General features: G+C 43.9%; 1 protein-coding gene across 1 annotated transcript in view; it reads right to left on the bottom strand.

Annotated features, from left to right (window-relative positions):
* Positions 1-14,918: 14,918 nt before the first annotated feature.
* The window catches only part of WDFY1 (WD repeat and FYVE domain containing 1), an 86,368-nt gene continuing 78,683 nt past the window's right edge, over positions 14,919-22,603 (bottom strand). The window contains exon 12 of the mRNA XM_032754346.2: positions 14,919-15,267. Within this exon, the coding sequence (XP_032610237.1) occupies positions 15,187-15,267 (81 nt within the window). The 3' untranslated portion in view covers positions 14,919-15,186. The remainder of the gene's footprint in view (positions 15,268-22,603) is intronic.

Raw genomic sequence — 22,603 nt, 5'->3', positions numbered from 1 at the left:
GAGACCATGGCCCATGGACACAGTCCTTAGGAGGTCCTGAGAACATGTGCCCAAGGTGGTCGGGGTCGGGGCACAGCTTGCTTTTATACATTTAGAGAGGCATGAGACATCAATCAAATACATTTAAGAAATACATTGGTTAGGTCCAGAAAGGCAGGACAACTTAAAGGCGGGCGGGGTAGGAGGGAACTTCCAACATTTTCTGGTTGACGGTTGAGTTTTCTAAAGACCTGGGATGGATAGAAAGGAAGTGCTCAGGTTAAGATAAAAGATTGTGGAGAACAAGGTTCTTTTTGAAGTGGCTGCCCTTAAAGACAACAGATGACACATTTCCTATTCAGATCTTTAAAAGGTGCTAGACTTTTAGTTAATATCTTTACTATTGCAGGGGGTGGCGCGGGGGGACCCGGAAGAAAAAGATCTAGCTATGTTAATGGAGATTCTTCGCAGATGCAAATTTTCCCCCACAAAGGACAACTTTGCAGGGCCATTTCAAGATATGGCCAAGAAACATGTTTTGGGGTAAAATATTTTTATTTTCTTCCTTGTCTTGTAATGTTATGCCAGAGTCAGGTTGGAAAGTAACTCATGATATGTAGGGCTAAATAAAACCCATCTGATGAGAATTTATAGTTTGTAGGGCATGACCCTCCAGACTCCTTAGATAGGAATTTGGGCAAGATAAAAAAAAATCAGAGCTTAGTTCTCAGTCAGGATGAGGACGACGAGGGCAGAGTACAGGGCAAGCGGTTAATGTGTGGCTGGAACAAGGCTGTGCCTGGGGGGAGATCAACTTGAGAAAGCATTAGGCTGCAGGGCATAGGGACATAATGCTGGAAGAAACTGTTCAAACAGCTGTGTGCCCAATTGGGTGAGACTTTAATTGTATTTTTTTTTCAGATTTGAGAAGAAGCTGGTCATCTGGCCATGAAATTCAAAGTCTGTATATAACTTAATTCATAGACATGTGCACATGTACACACACACATGCCCCCATAGAAAGGACTCTTTGAATTCCTCAAACATTCAGTTCTTTTAGGTTGTGGCTCTTATTGCCAATTGAAATTAATCACCAAGGAAGGCCAGTATACAAATTCTTGAGTATTTCCATTTTTACATGAGCATGTTTACAACATGCTTTCCATGCAGTCAGGATTTATGAAAAGAGGGGTACGAGTCCAGAGCCAGAACCATGGTGGGTGCCAGACAGATCACTAAGGAAAGTGCAAAAGCCAGCAAGCCAGATGCCACAGATTTACAGTCACCAGGGATGTGCTCCACAGTGGATGCCTTGAGTAGGTCCCTCACTCTTCAGGAAAAGGCTTGGACTGCCAGGCCCCAGGTCCATCCATAAATTACTTTTGTCCATTATATCTAAAGACCACAAATTCATTAAAATGAAACAAAACATAGCTACATACATATCACCAAGGGTTGGTCTGCCTTATCATTTGTTTATGACATCTTAGGATTTGTGTAGACATAGCACAATGTGAAACTGTGAGAATGTAAAATTATTAAAGAATGAGGCAAATATACCTAGAGTCACTTTCATCTTCTGCACTAGGGGTTTAATGGTATCTTAATCCAGATAGCCTATCATATTAGTCCATTTTCACATTGCTGATAAAGACATACCCAAGACTGGGCAATTTACAAAAGAAAGAGGTTTAATGGACTTACAGTTCCATGTGGCCGGGAAGTCCTCACAATCATGGTGGAAGGCAAAAGCCATGTTTCACATGGCGGCAGACAAGAGAAGAGAGTTTGTGCAGGGAAACATCCCTTTTGAAGCCATCAGCTCTTGTGAGACTCATTCACTATCACAAGAACACTGCAGGAAAGACCCGCCCCCATAATTCAATCACCTCCCAGTGGGTTCCTCCCACAACGTGTGGGAATTGTGAGAATTACAATTCAAGATGAGATTTGGGTGGGGACACAGCAAAACCATATCACCTATATCTACTAATTAATACTATTCAAATGTTATCACACTATAAATATTATATGGTTTGCCTGTGTCCCCACCTAAATCTCATCCTGAATTGTAACTCCCATAATTCCCATGTGTCATAGAAAGGACCCAGTGGAAGATAATTGAATCATGGGGGTGGTTACCCCATACTGTTCTCCTTGGAGTGAGTAAGTCCATGAGATCTGATGTTTTTATAAGGGATTTCCCCTTTCACTTGGCTCTCATTCTCCCTTGCCTGCTGCCATGCAAGACTTGACTTTGCTCCTCCTTTGCCTTCCACCATGATAGTGAGGCCTCACCAGCCACGTGGAACTGTGAGTCAATTAAACCTCTTTCCTTATAAATTATGCAGTCTCAGGTATGTCTTTATTAGCAATGTGAGAACAGACTAATACAGTAAATTGGTACTGATAGAGTGGGGCGCTGCTATAAAGATAACCGAAAATGTGGAAGCGACTTTGGAACTGGGTAAAAGGCAGAGGTTGGAAGAGTTTGGAGGGCTCAGAAGAAGACAGGAAAATGTGGGAAAGTTTAGAACTCTCTCGAGAACTGTTGAATGGCTTTGACAAAAATGCTGATAGTGATATGGACAATGAAGTCCATATCTGAGGTGGTCTCAGATGGAGATGAGAAACTTGTTGGAAACTGGAGTAAAGGTGACTCTTGCTATGTTTTAGCAAAAAGACTGGTGGCATTTTGCCCCTGCCCTAGGTCTGTGGAACTTTGAACTTGAGGAAGATGATTTAGGGTATCTGACAGAAAAAAATTTCTAAGCAGCAAAGCATTCAAGAGGTGACTTAGGTGCTATTAAAAGCATTCAGTTTTAAAAGGGAAACAGAGAATAAAAGTTTGGAAAATTTGCAGCCTGATGATGCCATGTGATAGAAAAGAAAATCCAATTTTCCAAGGAGAAATTCAAGCCAGCTGCAGAAATTTGCATAAGTAATGAGGAGCTAAATGTTAATTGACAAGATAATAGGGAAAATGTCTCCAGGGCATGTCAGAGACATTTGAGGCAGCCCCTCCTATCATAGGCCCTCAGGCCTAGAAGGAAAAAATGGTTTCCTGGCCATGTCCAGGCACCCCCTGCTATGTGCAGCCTAAGGTCTTGGTGCCCTGTGTCCCAGCCACTTCAGCCATGGCTAAAAGGGGCCAAGATACAGCTCAGGCCGTGGCTTCAGAGGGTGCAAGCCCCAAGCCTTGGCAGCTTCCACATGGTGTTCAGCCTGTGGGTGCACAGAAGTCAAGAACTGAGTTTTGGGAACCTCTGCCTAGATTTCAGAGGATGTATGGAAATGTCTGGATGTCCAGGCAAAAGCTTGCTGCAGGGGTGGGGCCCTCATGGAGAACCTCTGCTAGAGCAATGAGGAAGGAAAATGTGGGGTAGAAGTCCCGACAAAAAGTCCCCATTGGGGCACTGCCTAGTGGAGCTGTGAGAAGAGGGCCACCAGCCTCCAGACCCCAGAATGAAAGATCCACTGACAGCTTGCGCTGTGTGCCTGGAAAAGCCACAGACACTCAATGCCAGCCTGTGAAAGCAGCTGGGAGGGAGGCTGTACCCTACAAAGCCACAGGCGTGGAGCTGCCCAAGACCATGGGAACCTACCTCTTGCATCAGTGTGACCTGGATGTGAGACATGGAGTCAAAGGAGATCATTTTGGAGCTTTAAGATTTGACTGCCCTGCTGCATTTTGGATTTACATGGGGGCTTTAGCCTCTTCATTTTGGCCAATTTCTCCCATTTGGAATGGGTGTATTTACCCAATACCTGTACCCCCATTGTATCTAGGAAGTAACTAATTTGCTTTTGATTTTACAGGCTCATAGGTGGAAGGAACTTCCCTTATCTCAGATGAGACTTTGGACTGTGGACTTTTGAGTTAATGCTGAAATGAGTTAAGACTTTGGGAGACTATTGGGAAGGCATGATTGGTTTTGAAATGTGAAGACATGAGCTTTGGCAGGGGCTGGGGTGGAATGATACGGTTTGGCTAAGTCCCCACCCAAATCTCATCTTGAATTGTGGCTCCCATAATTCCTATGTGTTGTGGGAGGGACCCAGTGGGAGATAATTGAATCATGGGGGAGGCTCCCCCATGCTGTTCACATGGTAGTGAATACATCTCTCAAGATCTGTTGTTTTTATAAGGGGCTCCCCCTTTCATTTGGCTCTCATTCTCTCTTGCTTGCTGCCATGCAAGACATGACTTTGCTCCTCCCTTGTCTTCCACCATGAATGTGAGGCCTCCCCAGCCATGTGGAACTGTGAGTCGATTAAACTTCCTTCCTTTATAAAATACCCAGTCTTGGGTATGTGTTTATTAGCAGCATGAGAACAGACTAATATAAAATGCTAGATTGTCTTTACAAAAAAAAAAAGACTGTATATTCAAAGGAAAAGAGGATTTTTTGGGGGGGGCAGAGGGGTGGAATGGACTCTGGCTCTGTTGCCCAGGCTGGAGTACAGTGGTGCAGTCTCAGCTCACTGCAGCCTCTGCCTCTCATGTTCAAGTGATTCTCATGCCTCAGCCTCCTAAGTAGCAGGGGCCACACCACATGATTCACCACATCCTGCTAGTTTTTTTGTATTTTTAGTAGAGATGGAGTTTTACCATGTTGCTCAGGCTGGTCTCAAACTCCTGACCTCAGGTGGTCCGCCCACCTCGGCCTCCCAAAGTACTGAGATTACAGGTGTGAGCCCCCATGCCCAGCAAAAGAGGACATTTTTGTCTATGTGATTATGCAAAGCCTGCCCTAATAGCTATGGAATTATTTTATTTTCTTTTTTTGAGACAGTGTCTTACTCTGTCATCCAGGCTGGGGTACAGTGATGCAATCTTGGTTCACTGCGGCCTCGACCTCCTGGGCTCAGGTAATCCTCTGACCTCAGCCTCCTGAGTAGCTGGTACCACAGGCACCCACCACCACACCTGGCTAATTTTTTTTTTTTTTTTTTTTTTTTAGAGGTGGTGTTTCACCATGTTGCCCAGGCTGGTCTCAATTCCCAGGAATTTGCCCATCATGGACTCTCAAAGTGCTGGGATTACAGGCATGAGCCACTGCACCCAGCCTGAATTCTTAGCAATAATCTTTGAAATCTGCAAATAGACATGACTTACTTGGCATCATCAAACAAGATTTATCAGGTCTTTCTTTCAGAACAGAGCCCAGTCATAATGGCAATCTGATTAAAGGCTAACTCAACTAAAGATAAGTGCCCCTGGGAGGAGCAGCAACTGAGTTTCTCATTGGCTCAGAGAGGAACAGCTCCTGAGTTTCTTATCTGGTAAGTCCTGCTGAATATGAAGTACTTGAGCAAAGCATGCTGATGGTTATCACGGCTACATCAAAAAGGAAAAGGTATGGCATGCAAATGTACCTTAGATATGGGCTGGCAGTTATAGTCACAGTCAAAAATGGAGTAATGGGTGCTAAGACTTAAAGCCATTAGAGCACCCAGAATGTGTTCCCATGTAAAGACCAGCTTTTGAGTTGATCCTACAGTCAGTGTTGGTTGACTTGCCTTCCCCACTCAGGGTCTTGGTTTAAAAGAATGGGCATCATTCCTGACTGCTGCCTCCCACTCTTATCTGAGTTCTGCTACCATTTACTCACCATCCACATGCATCCTACTTTGGAAATCTGAATGCTCAAATAATTGCCACACTATAAAAAGTGCTTAGGCCAAGCCCAGTGGCTCACACCTGTAATCCCAGCACTTTGGGAGGCCAAGACAGGTGGATCACTTGAGGTCAGGAGTTTGAGACCAGCCTGCCCAGACCAACATGGTGAAACCCCGTCTCTACCAAAAAATACAAAAATTAGCCAGGAGTATTGGCATGCACCTGTAGTTCCAGCTACTCAGGAGGCTGGGGCATGAGAATTGCTTGAACTCAGGAGGTGGAAGTTTCAGTGAGCCGAGATCATGCCACTGCACTCTAGCCTTGGGCTACACAGTGAGACTCCATCTCAAAAAAAAAAAAAAAAGAAAAAGAAAAGAAAAGAAAAAGGAAAAAGGTGCTTATGGCTATTTCACATATCCAGTGGCCTAGAACTCCAGGAGAAGGTGTGGATAATTGCTCAATACAACAAAGTGATGTTTGGGGCCATGTTTAGAGCTGTGTAGAACAGAGCTTCATACATGAAAGGTCTTTGTTTGGTCTGAAGCTTAATGGTATCACACATTGCCAACCCCCTATCCAAAATACTGAACTCCATAGTTGGTGTTAAATGTCAACATCAGCCAGAGAATCGTTAGTTAGCCCTGGTGCTCCTGATGAGTAATCTTTGGTTTTGTAGCTTTTAGGTGAACTCCCTGTGTAATCCTATGACCATGTGTAGGTTCAGCATAAGTGCAGTCACTAGATAAATGTATATATTGGGCAAGGGACTGAACAAACCTCAAGGACGGTGATTCAAAATCCATAGCATGGTTGGGGGCTTGGAGGGTTGGGGAGGATGGAGAACAATCAGTTACCTAGCCCTCAAGTGAGTTGGAAAGGGAAACGTTTGAGAGCTAAGCCCTACCCAGGGTATTGCGGATTCATAGTCCTGTGCTGAGCCCTGGATTTTCTTACAGAAGGAGAGAAGCATCTGCAGCCAGAAGCCTTGAGCACTGGTCCAGCTTCTTCTCCTACCAGCCAAGTGACTTTGGGCAAGATACTTCACTTCATTGTGCCTCAGTTTCCTAATCTGTAAAATGAAGATAATAATTTCTATGCCTGCTGGTAGGATTAGTCAGTACTCAATAAGTATAGCTATTATTACTACTAGTATCAGAGGTGTTTTTTTGTTGTTTTTTGTTTGTTTGTTTTTTAAGACAGAGTCTCACTCTGTTGCCCAGGCTGGAGTGCAGTGACACAATCTCGGCTCACTGCAACCTCCGCCTCCTGAGTTCAACTGATTCTCCCTGCCTAAGCCTCCCAAGTAGCTGGGATTACAGACACACGCCACCGTGCTCTGCTAATTTTTGTATTTTTAGTAGAGACGGGGTTTCGCCATGTTGGCCAGTCTAGTCTCGAACTCCTGACCTCAGGTGATTCACCTGCCTTGGCCTCCCAAAATGCTGGGATTACAGGTGTGAGCCACCATGCCCATCCATCAGAGGTGTTTGAACCCAAGTGACTCCATCTCAAATAGGGGCTAGGAAAATAAGGCTGAGACCTCCTGGGCTGCATTCCCAGAAGGTTAGACATTCTTAGTCTCAGGATAACATAAGAGGTTGGCATGTGATACAGGTCACAAAGACCCTGCTGATTAAACAGGATGCAATAAGGAAGCTGGCCAAAACCAACCCAAACCAAGATGGTGATGAAAGTGACCTCTTGTCGTCCTTACTGCTCATTACATCCCAAATACATTAACATGCTAAAAAACTCCCACCAGTGCCATGACAGTTTACAAGTACCATGGCATTTGTAAAGTTACCCTATATAGAAGTTATCCTATGTAGTCTAAAAGACTGTAGGCTATATACTCTAAAAGACCCTATATAGAAGTTACCCTATATAGGTCTGTTCCCTCAGTTCTGGGAAATCTCTGCCCTTTTCCCAGAAAATTCACGAATAATCGACCCCTTGTTTAGCACATAATCAAGAAATAACTATAAGTATACTCAGTTAAGCAGCCCATACTGCTGCTTCGTCTATGAAGTAGCCATTCTTTTGTTTCTCTACTTCTCTAATTAACTTGCTTTCACTTTTACTCAATGGACTTGCCCTGAATTCTTTCCCACGTATGGTTCAAGAATCCTCTCTTGGGGTCTGGATAGGGACCCCTTTCTGGTCACACTAGTGGTAAATGTTAACTATTGTTAATTAAAATTATAAAATTCAGCATGAAAAAGCTGCCTTGCATACTCACTGCTCAAAATAACTTTTTCCAAAGCAGGTGAAGATGGTGCAGTCTTACAAGCATGTTTGAAAGCAATGGTGGGCCAGGCATGGTGGCTCATGCCTGTAATCCCAACATGTTGGGAGGCCGAGGTGGGCAGATCACTTCAGGCCAGGAGTTTGAGACCAGCCTGGCCAACATGGCGAAACCCTGTCTCTACTAAAAATACAAAAAAAATTAGCCGGGTGTGGTGGTGGGCACCTGTAATCCCAGTACTCAGGAGGCTGAGGCTCGAGTATAATTTGAATCCAGGAGGTAGAGGTTGCAGTGAGCCGAGATTGCACCACTGCAGTCCAGCCTGGGCGATAGAGCAAGAATCTGTCTCAAATAAATAAATAAATAAATAAAAGCAATGATGAGAGCTGAGTGAGATGCCTTGGGATATCACCAGCAGTGCGAGCCCCACTCGAATTTCACATGAAACTCAACAAACAAGCAGAACAGTCATCGCACACAGAAGCAGGCTTTGCGTGGTCACATGCATAGGATTCTGCAGGGTAAGGAATATAAAAGCATACTGGTACTTGGTGGATCTGTAAAGGGGAGATTGTTACGTGAAAAAATGTCAGTAGGCTGCCTCCCACACTCAGAAATTTATGTGAGAAAATACTTTACCTTCTTCTATTTAAAACAATCAGGGCTACTGCAGTGGCTCATGCCTGTAATTCCAACACTTTGGGATGCCAAGTCAGGAGGGTTGCTTGAGTCCAGGAGTTCAAGACCAGCCTGGCCAAGACCTGGCTGTTTAAAAAATAATAGTAAAATAAATAAGGCAATCAAGTACTTTACTTTCTAATTTCTGTCCTTATGATATTATGCCACCTTAAGAATGTAGTTACATGTTGGCTTTTTCTGATGTGGGTCTAAAAACAGTGTTAAATTAGTAATAGGTCCTGGCTGTTCATCTTATCTTTAAGTCAAACATTCTGCCCCTTTGACCTAGAGTTGTTAGGCATGGGTGAAGCAATCAATTGCCAGGAATTCTTTCAGCATGCAGGAATTCTCTGCAAACTCATCCTCCTTTTATCTATTTTCTTAAAACAGATTCTTGTCCTTGACACTTGTTTCCTCTTTCCTAACATATTTTAGAAAGCAGTGAGATAGTTCCAGGTCTTCTGTGTAGGTTATTATCCCTCTTTTATCAGCAAGAAAACATACTCAGAATAAGTAACTTGTTAAGATCATCTCTCATCTGACAAAGGGCTAATATCCAGAATCTACAATGAACTCAAACAAACTTACAAGAAAAAAACAAACAACCCCATCAAAAAGTGGGCAAAGGACATGAACAGACACTTCTCAAAAGAAGACATTTATGCAGCCAAAAAACACATGAAGAAACGCTCATCATCACTGGCCATCAGAGAAATGCAAATCAAAACCACAGTGAGATACCATCTCACACCAGTTAGAATGGCCATCATTAAAAAAGCAGGAAACAACAGGTGCTGGAGAGGATGTGGAGAAATAGGAACACTTTTACACTGTTGGTGGGACTGTAAACTAGTTCAACCATTGTGGAAGTCAGTGTGGCGATTCCTCAGGGATCTAGAACTAGAAATACCATTTGACCCAGCCATCCCATTACTGGGTATATATCCAAAGGACTATAAATCATGCTGCTATAAAGACACATGCACACGTATGTTTATTGCGGCACTATTCACAATAGCAAAGAGTTGGAACCAACCCAAATGTCCAATAACGATATACTGGATTAAGAAAATGTGGCACATATACACCATGGAATACTATGCAGCCATAAAAAATGATGAGTTCATGTCCTTTGTAGGGACACGGATGAAACTGGAAAACATCATTCTCAGTAAACTATCGCAAGGACAAAAAACCAAACACCGCCTGTTCTCACTCACAGGTGGGAATTGAACAATGAGAACTCATGGACACAGGAAGGGGAACATCACACTCCGGGGACTGTTGTGGGGTTGGGGGAGGGGGGAGGGACAGCATTAGGAGATATACCTAATGCTAAATGATGAGTTAATGGGTGCAGGAAATCAACATGGCACATGGATACATATGTAACAAACCTGCACATTGTGCACATGTACCCTAAAACCTAAAGTATAATTAAAAAAAACTATGAAAAAAAAGAAAAGATCATCTCACTAGCAAAGCACTGGCATTCCAATTTGGGTTATCTTGGCTCTCAAGCCCATGGTCTTTCCACTGCCCTTATCCTTGCAGCCTCCAGTTTGTATCTGGACTTAGAGCTTTCCTTTATGCCTGTCCTTCATTCTCCACTCATTCAGCTGTATTTATTCTACCCAAACCTTGGATGTTTGTGGGCAAAATTCTGAAGAGTGCCCCCTGTCCTGCACACCACGTTCACATCTCTTCATCCAGCCTGAGGTGTGGAGTTGCCACCCTGGACGTGGGCCAAGGTTCCACGGATTCAAAGACAGAACTCAGACACCCGTGGGCCAAGTCCTGCTGAGGCCTCAGGGAAGCCATGGAAACTCTTCATCCAGAGAAGTGGCCTTAGGCTTGGTGTGCAAAGAGTCACTGAAGCAACACACTAAAACCACAGCAAGCTTGGACTAATTACAGCACCTCTCCGTGCTTCAGTTTCCTCATCAGTAAATGGAAATAATATTAGTACCCAACTCATAGTTTTCTTGTGAGAATTAACCACAATAATTACCTGAAAAGTGTTTAGCATGACGCCTGGTACCTAGCAAGTGCTTGATAAAAGTTAATGTTCTAGCCAGGCGCAGTGGCTCATGCCTGTAGTCCCAGCACTTTGGATAGCTGAGGTGGGTGGATTGCTTGAGCTCAAGAGTTCAAGACCAGCCTGCACAACATGACAAAACCCCATCTCTACTAAAAATTAAAATTAAAAAAAATTAGCTCGGCGTGGTGGCACATGCCTGCAGTCCCAGCTACTGGGGAGGCTGAGGTGAGAGGATCACTTGAGCCCGGGAAGTTGAGGCTGCAGTAAGCCAAGATAAAGCCAATGTGCTCCAGCCTGGACAACAGAGTGAGACCTTGTCTCTCTTTTTTTTTTGAGATGGAGTCTCACTCTGTTGCCAGGCTGGAGTGCAGTGGCATGGTCTCGGCTCACTGCAATCTCCACCTCCTGGGTTCAAGCGATTCCCCTGCCTCAGCCTCCTGAGTAGCTGGGACTACAGGCACGCACCACCATGCCCGGCTAATTTTTTGTATATTAGTTGAGATGGGATTTCACCATGTTGGCCGGGATGGTCTCGATCTCCTGACCTTGTGATCCACCTGCCTCGTCCTCCCAAAGTGCAGGGATTACTGGTGTGAGCCACCACGCCCAGCCATGAGACCCTGTCTCAAAACAAAAATTTTGTTTTCATCTTGTTGTTTCAATCTCCTCTCTCCTCCTTCAGGGTGCATAGCCCGTCTATTATAAATAAATACATAAAAGTTAACTGTTCTTGTTGATACCAAAATTTGTGACCCACTGTCCTAGGCAAACACAAAGAACTTACTTGGATCGCATCTGCCCCAAGACCAGTAGAGGCGTTAGAGTTCCGACTCTCTGCCCATGACAAACACATTCCACAGGCTTCAGAGTGAATTATTTTTCTGTTCTCTTCAGCCCCAAACTCTCAATGACTTGCTTCATACCCAGTTCCCCCATCACAAGTGAAGCCTTGAAGGCTGTCTAGGTAGAGAATACCAGATCTAAAGCAGATAATATACCTCGCTTTTTAACATAAATGACTGGGGAATTGCATTAATTGTCTATTAATTTATTAATAATCATTAAATGATTAGAGGCTCCTAGTGCCACTTTCCTTATTCACAAGCACCTCATTCACCCACCATTAGTTATTTCCTTATTAAGCTCGATTCAGCCATTCTACATTAAGTACCTACTATGTGCTAGGTGCTGTGCTAGGTACACATTGTTAAAGCAAACTAAATATGGCCTGAGAAGGACTCCGTACTTCTATATTTGAATCCTTGTAGATAAACTGTAACCTAGCTTAATAGGCAGGCAAGATTGAAAACCTCACTTGGGAGCACACGCCTTTAACAACACCTGAGTCAATCCCAGTGGCCATACTTCAACCACTCATAGACTGCTGAGTATTCAAACTGTGTTCAAATACGGCAAATGCCAACCTGTAACCAATCCAGCTGTTTCTGTACCTCACTGCCAATTTCTGTTCATCGCTTCCCTTTTTTTGTCTATAAATTTGTTCTGACCATGAGGCATCCCTGGAGTCTCCGTGAATCGGCTGTGATTCTGGGGTCTGCCCGATTCGCGAATCGTTCATTGCTCAATTAAACTCCTTTAAATTTAATTCAGCTGAAGTTTTCCCTTTAACAGTATGCACCAGTGAATGAAACAGATGGTACTCCTGCCCTACATGAGTTTATACAAAACTTAACCGGGCATGGTGGCATGCACCTGTAATCCCAGCTATTCGGGAGGCTGAGACAGGAGAATTGCTTGAACCGGGAGGCGGAGGTTGCAGTGAGCCGAGATCGCACCATTGCACTCCAGGCTGGGCGACAAGAGCAAGACTCCATCTCAAAAAATAAAATAAAAAAATAAGAAATAAAAAAAATAAAATAATAAAATAGTTCTCTGATGGATAAAACCAGGGGCCGGTGACAGAGAATAATGGGGAAATCTACTGAGATGGGGGAATTCTGGGAGAGACTCTCTGAGGAAGAAACCTTTAACCTGAAGCCTGAAAGGAGACCAGCCAGATGAAGGGTGTGGGAGAGACAGAGAGTGCCTGAAACTGAATGGAGGCAGGAACAGGTGAGAGGAGATCCAGGGGAGGCAGGCCTACTGGGCTTTGATGTAGAGATGGAATTTTATTAGAAAACAACCTCTTTCTTTTAGCTTATTGTCCAGAATGGCACCCAAACCTCATTAGCCCTCATCAATAAAGAACTCGTGAACAGAGCCCTGTTCCTTCCTCGCTCTCTCTCTCTCTGTCTCTCTCTCTTTTAAGACAGGTTCTCACTCTGTCACCCAGGCTGGAGTGCAGTGGTGCAATTATATAGCTCATGGCAGCCTCAACTTCCTGCACTGAAAGCGTCCTCCCAACTCACCCCCCAAGTAGCTGAAACCACAGGCGTACACCACCACGCCCAGCTAAGTTTTCTATTTTTTTGTAAAGACAGAGCCTCACCATGTTGCCCAGGCTGGTCTCAAATTCCTGGGCTCAAGTGATCTTCCTGCCTCGGCCTCTCCAAGTGCGGGAATTACAGGCATAAGCCGCCACACCCAGTCTCATTCTTTTCTCTTTGAATCCTTTCTCAAATGATGTCCCCCCTCCCAGGCCATGGCAGTAGGGTGCTTGCTTACCCGAGCCTCCCTGTGCAACACAGGAAATCATTTTCCTTGGGAGGTGGCTGGGAATGTCTTACATTTTCCATTTCTCCTATTTAGTCATCACTGAACATTTGCCTAGATGGTTCTCTGGCATAAAACCTACACTTTCTTTTTTTTTTTTTTTTTTTTTGAGACGGAGTCTCGCTCTCTCACCCAGGCTGGAGTGCAGTGGCGCGATCTCGGCTCACTGCAAGGCGCCCCCCCGCCTCCCGGGTTCACGCCACTCCTCCCTGCTGCCCCAGCCTTTCTCGAGTAGCTGGGACCTCTACAGGCGCCCGCCACCACGCCCAGCTAATTTTTTTGGATTTTAGTAGAGACGGGGTTTCACCGTGGTCTCGATCTCCTGACCTCGTGATCCACCTGCCTCGGCCTCCCAAAGTGCTAGGATTACAAGCGTGAGCCACCGCGCCCAGCCAAAACCTACACTTTCAGGCAAAATGAGAGTCTGAATGCTCAGAGTTGGATATCTGGTCAAAACCAATCGCCCAGAGCAGCACATAAATGTTTCTTTTTCTTTTTTTTCTTTGTTTTTTTTTTTCTGAGACGGAGTTTCACTCTTGTTGCCCAGGCTGGGAGTGCAAAGGCGTGATCTTGGCTCACCGCAACCTCCGCCTCCCGGGTTCAAGCAATTCTCCTGCCTCAGCCTCCCAAGTAGCTGGGATTACAGGCAAGCACCACTACGTCCAGCTAATTTTGTATTTTTAGTAGAGATGGGGTTTCGCCATGTTGGTCAGGCTGGTCTCAAACTCCTGACCTCATGTGATTTGCCCACCTCAGCCTCCCAAAGTGCTGGGATTACAGGTGTGTGCCACCGCGCCCGGCCCACAGAAACATTTTCTATTTTTGTTCTGGACCTCAAAGACTAAGTTAACAGCCTTATGAGAGGCAGATGCAGATGACTTCCAAGGAAAACCAAGGCCATTTTAGGCCAAGGCATGGCAGTGGAGACCTCCTGTGTTCACTGTGAGTAATAGCTACCAGTAAGAGCCTTTCCCCACCCTCTGACCTAGAGAAAATTGAAGGCATTATGTGGGAAAATGTTCTTTATGCACCAGGGTTAAGTATATTTTGTTGATGCTTTTCCAAATATTTCTTTTTTTTTTTTTTTTTTTTTGAGACACAGTCTCACTCTGCCCCGCCTCTACTAAAAATACAAAATACCTGTAGTCCCAGCTACTCGGGAGGCTGAGGCAGGAAAATCGCTTGAACCTGGGAGGCGGAGGTTGAAGCGAGCCAAGATCACACCACTGCACTCCGGCCTGGGCGACAGAGTGAGACTCCATCTCAAAAAAAGAAAAAAAAAGATCCCCCTGAGGAATGTTCCTGGGTTCCAGACACTTTTCCTTTCTGGACCTGGATTCTCAGCCCCGCAGCTCCATTGGAGGGTGTGCCCCATGCTGAGCCATCCTGGCCACCCTTGGAGAGTGGGGCCTCACCCACACCTCCAGCCCTGCTCATTCCGTCTTTATAGTTCCTTCTTCCAGGAAACTAGCGGGTAACAAGTATTCTAAGGGCTGGGTCAGAGAACTGACTGGCACCACCCGGTACTAGCCTTTTGTAAAAACACCTTACATTTTTTTTTTCTTTTCTCTTTTGAGACAGGGTCTCACTTCATCACCCAGGCTGGAGTGCAGTGGCATGATCTTGCTCACTGCAGCCTTAGTCTCCCAGGCTCAAGTGATCCTCCTGCCTCAGAAGGTGGAACTATAGGCATGCACCATCACACCAGGCTAATTTTTGTATTTTTTGTAGAGATGACATCTCGTTATGTTGCACACGGTGGTCTCAAACTCCTGGACTCAAGCAATCCTCCCACCTCAGCCTCCCAAAATGTTGGGAGTACTGGTGTGAGCCACTGTGCCCAGTCTCACCCTACATTCTTTTTAGGCCACGAACCAGGAACTCAGGATGCAACAACCAGTCTACATATGGCAACTTGCCACTGCGGGGTCAGCTTTGCCTTCCCGATCACTTCCCACAAAGGCTCCTTCTCCTCCATCTCCTTCCACAAGGCAGCTTCAAGCTCCAGTTCATCTCCATCATCTCCAGCTGAAAGAAGGAAGCAGAAAGAAACCAATATTTATTATCCACCGTGGATACTAGGCTAGCTACTTTACATGTCTTAATCTTTACATACATTGTATTATTGCACACTGGTTTTGATTTTACAGAAAATAAAACCAGTGAATGTCCACAATGTTTGCACAACTTGCATGTGTTAACATGGCCAGTGAGTAGCAGCACTGGAATTCAAACCAAGATAAGTCTGAGGCCAAAGTCCAAGCTCTTTCTACCCTAGGCTGTCATGAACATGTTCCTTAGCCCCTCCTTTTGGCCACCTCTGGGAGCCCAGAATCGCTGGGCAGGCAATAAAAGGATGTGTTTGGGAAAGGGAAAAAGCAGAATTTGAGGACCATTTTTTCACCTATAAAATGGGAATAAAAATAAATTCTTACTTCAAAGAGTTCTTAAAAGGATTAAATAAAATAATCCAGGCAAAGAATTTAGTACTTTGATTGGAAAAGAATAACAATGCACACTGGGAATTCTTCTCCCCCTCTTTCACCTTTACCTTCTCTGCCCTCTATGGACTCAGGTGCTCACACAATAAAAGCAGTAACGCCAGGCTATTTGGAAAAGGAGAGAGCAGCCTGCTTGTAAAGAAAGGTGACCAGCTTTGTATCCAGACAGGCTTGGCCTCAAAGGAACACAACCTAAAATCATAGGCTGACAGCAATTTTTCTTTTTTTTTTGAGACAGAGTTTTGCTCTTGTCACCCAGCTGGAGTGCAATGGCACGATCTTGGCTCACTGCAACCTCCGCCTCCCAAGTTCAGGAGATTCTCCTGCCTCAGCCTCCCAAGCAGCTGGGATTACAGGTGACTGCTACCATGCCTGGCTAATTTTTGTATTTTTAGTAGAGACAGGGTTTCACCGTGTTGGTCAGGCTGGTCTCAAACTCCTGACCTCAGGTGATCCACCTGCCTCAGCCTCCCAAAGTGCTAGGATTACAGGCATAAGCCACCATGCCTGGCCTTTTTATTTATTTTATTTATTTTACTTTACTTTTTTGAGACAGATTCTGTCACACTCTGTTGCCCAGGCTAGAGTGCAGTGGCACAATCTCGGCTCACTGCAGCCTCTGCCTCACAGATTCAAGCAATTCTTGTGCTTCAGCCTTCCACGTAGCTGGGATCACAGGCATGTGCCACCATGCCTGGCTAGTCATTTATTTTTTAATATGCAATGGAAAACATTTCTGACACACAGACTGTATTAGTCCATTTTCTTCCTCTTTCTTTTCTTTTTCTTTTTCTTTTTTTTTGAGATGGAGTTTCAGTCTTGTTGCCCAGGCTGGAGTGCAATGGCACAATCTTGGCTCACTGCAACCTCTGCCTCCCAGGTTCAAGAGATTCTCCTGCCTCAGCCTCCTGAGTAGCTGGGATTACAGGCACGCATCACCATGCCTGGCTAATTTAGTATTTTTAGTAGAGACAGGGTTTCTCCATGTTGGTCAGGCTGGTCTCGAACTCCTGACCTCAGGTGATCTGCCTGCCTTGGCCTCCCAAACTGCTGGGATTACAGGCGTGAGCCACAGCGCTCGGCCAGTATTAGTCCATTTGCATACTGTTATAAAGAACTGCTTGTAGCTGGATATCTCCACAAGGTGGCAGGAAGGAGAAATGCCAAGCAGATGAGGAAGAGACCCTTATAAAGCCATCAGATCTCGTGAGAACTCACTCACTATCACAAGAACAGCATGGGGGAAACCACCCTCATGATCCAATTACCTCCACCTGGTCTCTTCCACGACATGTGGGAATTACGGGGATTAAAATTCATGATGAGATTTGGGTGGGGACAAAAAGCTTAACCATATCACAGACTAAAAACATAATCATATCCCAGGCATTCTTCCTTAAGAAGTTTACGGAGGCCGGGCGCTGTGGCTTACGCCTGTAATCCCAGCACTTTGGGAGGCCAAAGCAGGCAGATCACGAGATCAAGAGATCAGGACCATCCTGGGCAACATGGTGAAACCTTATCTCTACTAAAAATACAAAAATTAGCCAGGCGTGGTGGTGAGTGCCTGTAGTCCCAGCTACTCGGGAGGCTGAGGCAGGAGAATTGCTTGAACCCGGGAGGCGGAGATTGCAGTGAGCCGAGATCACGTCATTGCACTCCAGCCTGGCAACAGAGCAAGACTCCATCTCAAAAAAAGAAGAAGTTTATCAGAGGTGTTCTACCAAAATGAGGATGTGAACAGAAAGGAAAGGAGAGGAGAGGGGAGGGGAGGGGAGAGGGGAGGGGAGGGGAGGGGAGGGGAGGGGCAGGGGACAGGAAGGGAAGAAAAGAAAAGGGAAGGGAAAGAAAAGGAAAGAAAGAGAAAGGATAGAGGAAAGTAAGGAGAAAGAAAAGGAAAGAGAAAAGGAAAGGAAAGGACCCAGGACACAGACAATCCAACCCAAGTGAGACCATAGCCAGCTGATCTCACTGTCCTCTCCACTTAGGGCATCAACCACTTCCTTTTCAATCACGTCTCTTTAGCCAAAAGGCCTATAGGATGAAGCAGGGAAAGCCTTCTCTTTTTCCTTCCAAACCTTTTATCCTCCTGTACAAACCATATGGACCCTACCTCAACAGTTGGCTTGTTCCACCATTTTGCTTGGTTCCTCTTGAATACATCTTGGAACGACTGACACAACCCCCAGGGCCTCTTCACCCATCAATCTAACTGGTCTTTAACTAACCATCTCTATGTTCTAGTCAATAATCCCCACTCATCCTAAGTAAGGAGTCATCTCTAATTAACTGAAGTTTCCCAGGAAGATGGACTTTTCCTTCTTATGAAATCCTGTATATTCCTCAAAGACCTTGGAATTTTTATTAAGATTTAAATAGATTATCAATTGTCACTTGACACCAGAGTTTCAGCTACATTTCCCTGTTTTATTTCTTGATGTTGCAATGTAATGTCCAGGAGGCAGGGATCCATCTTTTGTTCACTGCTATATCTCTAGTGTTTTGCTTAAATTAGTGCCAGCACCTAGAAATGTGAAGAGGATATCTGAATCAATAAGTGGATGAACAAATGAATAAATATGTATCTTCTTAGACACTCTGTATCTTTGATGCCCTATCTTTTAACTTGACTCTGTTAAAGGCACCAATTGGCTTTAGGTAATAACCAATTTCCTTCACTTCATCAGAGATGCCTAGAGGAATATATTGAATCATGTTTTGTTTTGTTTTTTGTTTTGTTTTGTTTTGTTTTTTGAGACAGTCTCGCTCTGTCACCCAGGCTGCAGTGCAGTGGTGCAATCTTGGCTCACTGCAACCTCCATCTCCCGGGTTTAAGCGATTCTCCTGCCTCAGCCTCCTGAGTAACTGGGACTAGAGGTGCATGCCACCATGCCTGGCTAATTTTTTTATGTTTTGTAGAGGCAGGGTTTCACCATATTAGCCAGGATGGTCTCGATCTCCTGATCTCATGATCCGCCCACCTCAGCCTCCCAAAGTGCTGGGATTACAGGCATGAGCCACCGTGCCCGGCCGAATCATGTTTTTTTGTTGTTCATTAAATTAACTCTAATAAGGGCCCTGATGGGGGAAAAAAAACAAGTTAAGTAGCTTCAAGACTTACTCAAAGCATACACACTTCCTTTTATGTTCTTTTCAGTATTTGGCTTCTAGACTCTAGTGTAAACACTGGAATAAATTCTGTAATGGTGTTTTATTCTCTGAGATGTAACTGCTTCCCTGGATCCTGCTGTGACTTGAGACTTAGGCAATTGGTGTAAATAAATCCAGCACTACTTAATTAGAAGCTTCCACTGGATTCATTCAGATGCGGACACATAGTTTAAATAGATTAAACGCAATTGAAATGATTATTAGAGCACAGAAACAACTTCACAAACTAGGGAGAATTTTTCTAAATGTGCAATTGCATTTTCAACACAATTAGGTGCTTAATTGTGTACTATCCTTAGTTAATATATTTTAACATATAAAACACTAGATTAAAAAAATTTTTTTTAGTTTTTTTTAAAAGACATTAGATTTTTCTTTAAAAACTATCTTTGAAGATTTTAAATCTAAAAAAATTTATAAAAGTTCCTTCTTACTCTTCATCCATTACGTTACCAAAGTTTTAAATGGTTAGAATTCACAAGTATAATCTCAGTCTTTGTAAAACAATGTTTAACATTTTTCTAAAAAATATACAAGGAGCCATGTGAATGATATATACCTCACATTCTCAGATAGCAGGCACACATTTTACATCATTGCATAATTAGGACTTAGTTTTTTAATCATTAAATAAGAAGAGCCAAGCACAGTGTCACACGCCTATAATCCCAGCACTTTGGGAGGCCAAGACAGGTGGATTGCTTGAGCTCAGAAGTTCAAGACCAGCTTGGGCGACATGGCAAAACCCTGTCTCTACAAAAAAAACCACAAAGAATTAGTTGGGTGTGCTGGCACGTGCCTATAGTCCTAGCTACTCAGGAGGCTAAGCCAGGAGGATCACTGGAGCCCGGGAGGTAGAGGTTGCAGTGAGTCAAGATCGTGCCACTTCTTTCCAGCCTGGGCTACAGGGCGAGACTCTGCCTCAAAAAAAAAAAAGATTTGAAATAACCCTACGTTAAAATGAACATTTTTCTTTCTTTCTTTCTTTCTTTTTTTTTTTTTTTTTTGAGACAGAGTAAGACTCTGTCACCCAGGCTGGAGTGTGGTGGCATGATCTCTGCTCACTGCAACCTCCACCTTTTCTTTTACCATGTTGGCCAGGCTGGTCTCGAACTCCTGACCTCAGGTGATCCACCTGCCTCAGCCTCCCAAAGTGCTGGGATTACAGGTGTGAGCCACTGCACCCGGCCAAGATGAATAACTCTTAAATATTGAACTTGAATTAGGAAATAACTTGCTTTTCCCCCTCTTCCTCCTCCACCTCTTCCTTCTTCTTCCTCCCCCTCTTCTTCTTGGAGGTATGCATTAGGAGATCTGAAACTATTTTCTGTATGTACTAGGATTCAACAAATAAACAGATTTATTATGAATAATGGGAGATAGGTTTCTCACAGTTGTGGAAGGGAGTTATAAATCTAGAAAGGGAGGATGATATATAAGCCCTGTAATGTTGGATTGGAAGTGAAGTCATGAAGAATGTAGAATAGAGGCACAGAAATACACATCTGTGTGTGCAGGTATGTAGGTATACGTGTAAGTCTATCTGTGCGTGTAGAGATATACATCTATTAATAGTTCCTAAGCTCTCTCCACTGAGAAGGCCTAGAACTAGGCACACCACAGAAGCAGTGAACACACCCAGCACCCGGATCTGGTTTCTAATTACCATGAAAGGAACCACAGCTTTTTGAAGAAATGGCAGATACCACAGCTGACACGAGGAGAGTACCAAAAAAATCTGAAATGTCTCCTTGTGCTAGAAAGCAAGGAAGTGCGCAAAGAATGAGAGTGACATGTCAAGAGGACAAGGGAACCAGACTGAAAGGGCTCCCACTGGCAAAATTTGGAACAATTTGAGCAATGAAATAAATAGTAATAGTTAAGCATTATAACCTACAGAGCAAAATAAAAACTCATAGGTCAGTATGGATTTATTTATTTATAAATAAACAAGCAAACAGATGAGGTAAAGAAAAAGCTCTTCTTACAGCAGAAAGCAGCTAATATAAGTAGAAGGATGCTGGAATTAGAAAATCACCAAGCATGGTGGCACGTGCCTATAGGCCCAGCTCCTTGGAAAGCTGAGGTCAGGAGATGCCTTGAGCCCTGGAGGTCGAGGCTACAATAAGCCATGATTGTGCACTGCACTGCAGCCTGGGTGACAGAGCAAGACTCTATCTCAAAATGAAATGAAATAAAAGACCATGGGCTGAACATGGTGGCTCACATCTGTTATCCCAGCACTTTGGGAGACCAAGGCAGGAGGATCCCTTGAGTCCAGGAGTTGGAGACCAGCTTGGACAACATAGGGAGACTCCATCTCAAATAATTTACTGATATTAGTAAATAAACGAACAGGGTGGTTTCAGACTGTGATAAATACTAAGCAAATCAGGGTAATGTGACTCAGGGTTGAGATTAAGGTGAGGAAAGCCTGGCCATTAGGGTGGAGAATTTGATGAGTCAAGGCTGAGGGGTATCAATCCTGGTCTTGCAGGATCCTGAGAGGCAGAGCCTCCTTAAATTTTGCACCATTTGATGATACCAGAGAGTGACTGAAGGTGAACAGGATTCCACTGAATTTAAGTTGTAACTGAAACTAAAAAGCCAAGGTTGAAAAGCCTTGAGGTGTTCTGAAGCCATTGTAATTTGCACGTAGCCCACATGCCAAAGGAAGTACTACTATACTTACTGGCTTTCTTAATCACAGAGCTCTCAGTGGACATTCTTCTATTTATTCTTTCTTTGTTTTTCTTTCTTTCCTTCCTTCCTTCTTTCTTTCTTTCTTTCTTTCTTTCAAAATTTGAGACAGGGTCTCACTCTGTCACCCATTCTGGACTGCAGTGGTGACCTCCAGGAGTCAAGCCATCCTCCCTCCCCAGCCTCCCAAAGTGCTGGGATTATAAGCATGAACCACTGCACTCAGCTCACATTCACCCTTCTAAAATGAAATATTTGGTGTGGCTTTCCACAGTGGAATAATAAAATGTCTGTAGCCCCTCTTCTCAATAGACAATAAAGGCATCTAACCAAGTATTTCAGACTAGTTCCCCCACCCCACACCCCACATGCTCAAGGCTGAAGATGTTAGCAGAAGGCATTCATTCATGTGGCCTAAGCTGCTCGCATTTCCACATTTCATCAATATCTTTGTTCTATTAATTATGTCCATGTAATATTAATAGAAGTCTAGCAAGATGTAAAAACATATTTTATCTGGCATTCCTGATTAACAGAACATCTGGTGCTATTAATGTAAAAATAAATGTAAAAATGTAAAAAATGTAAAAAATAAATATAATGGTTCAGAAGTCAACACAGCAAAAATACAGATAAACTACAGGTTGGTCATTTACACAACAATACTTGGAAACCATAGATATTTAAATACTTATAGTTAGAAATTTTTATATCTACAATTTAAAAATTATAGTTAGTACCAAAAAGCAACCTGGCTGTAACAGTTTTAAGTAGCAATGTGTTCAAGCTATACCAGACAATAAACAAGAAGAACAGAGACCATTCAAACAATAAATTGGTAAATGAATTAAGTGGACTGTAGATATAAAGATATTGAAATATTTATTGATATGGGAGAGGGGAAATTCAGAAGGCAGTGACATCCATTAAGCAACGATTAATTCTGACTTAAATAGAGACAGCAGTAAATATGAGAAAGAAGCAAGCTGGGC

Source organism: Hylobates moloch, unplaced genomic scaffold, assembly GCF_009828535.3.
Source record: "Hylobates moloch isolate HMO894 unplaced genomic scaffold, HMol_V3 SCAFFOLD_1, whole genome shotgun sequence".
NCBI classification, from domain to species: domain Eukaryota; kingdom Metazoa; phylum Chordata; class Mammalia; order Primates; family Hylobatidae; genus Hylobates; species Hylobates moloch.
This window is presented reverse-complemented; position numbering and strand designations above follow the sequence as displayed.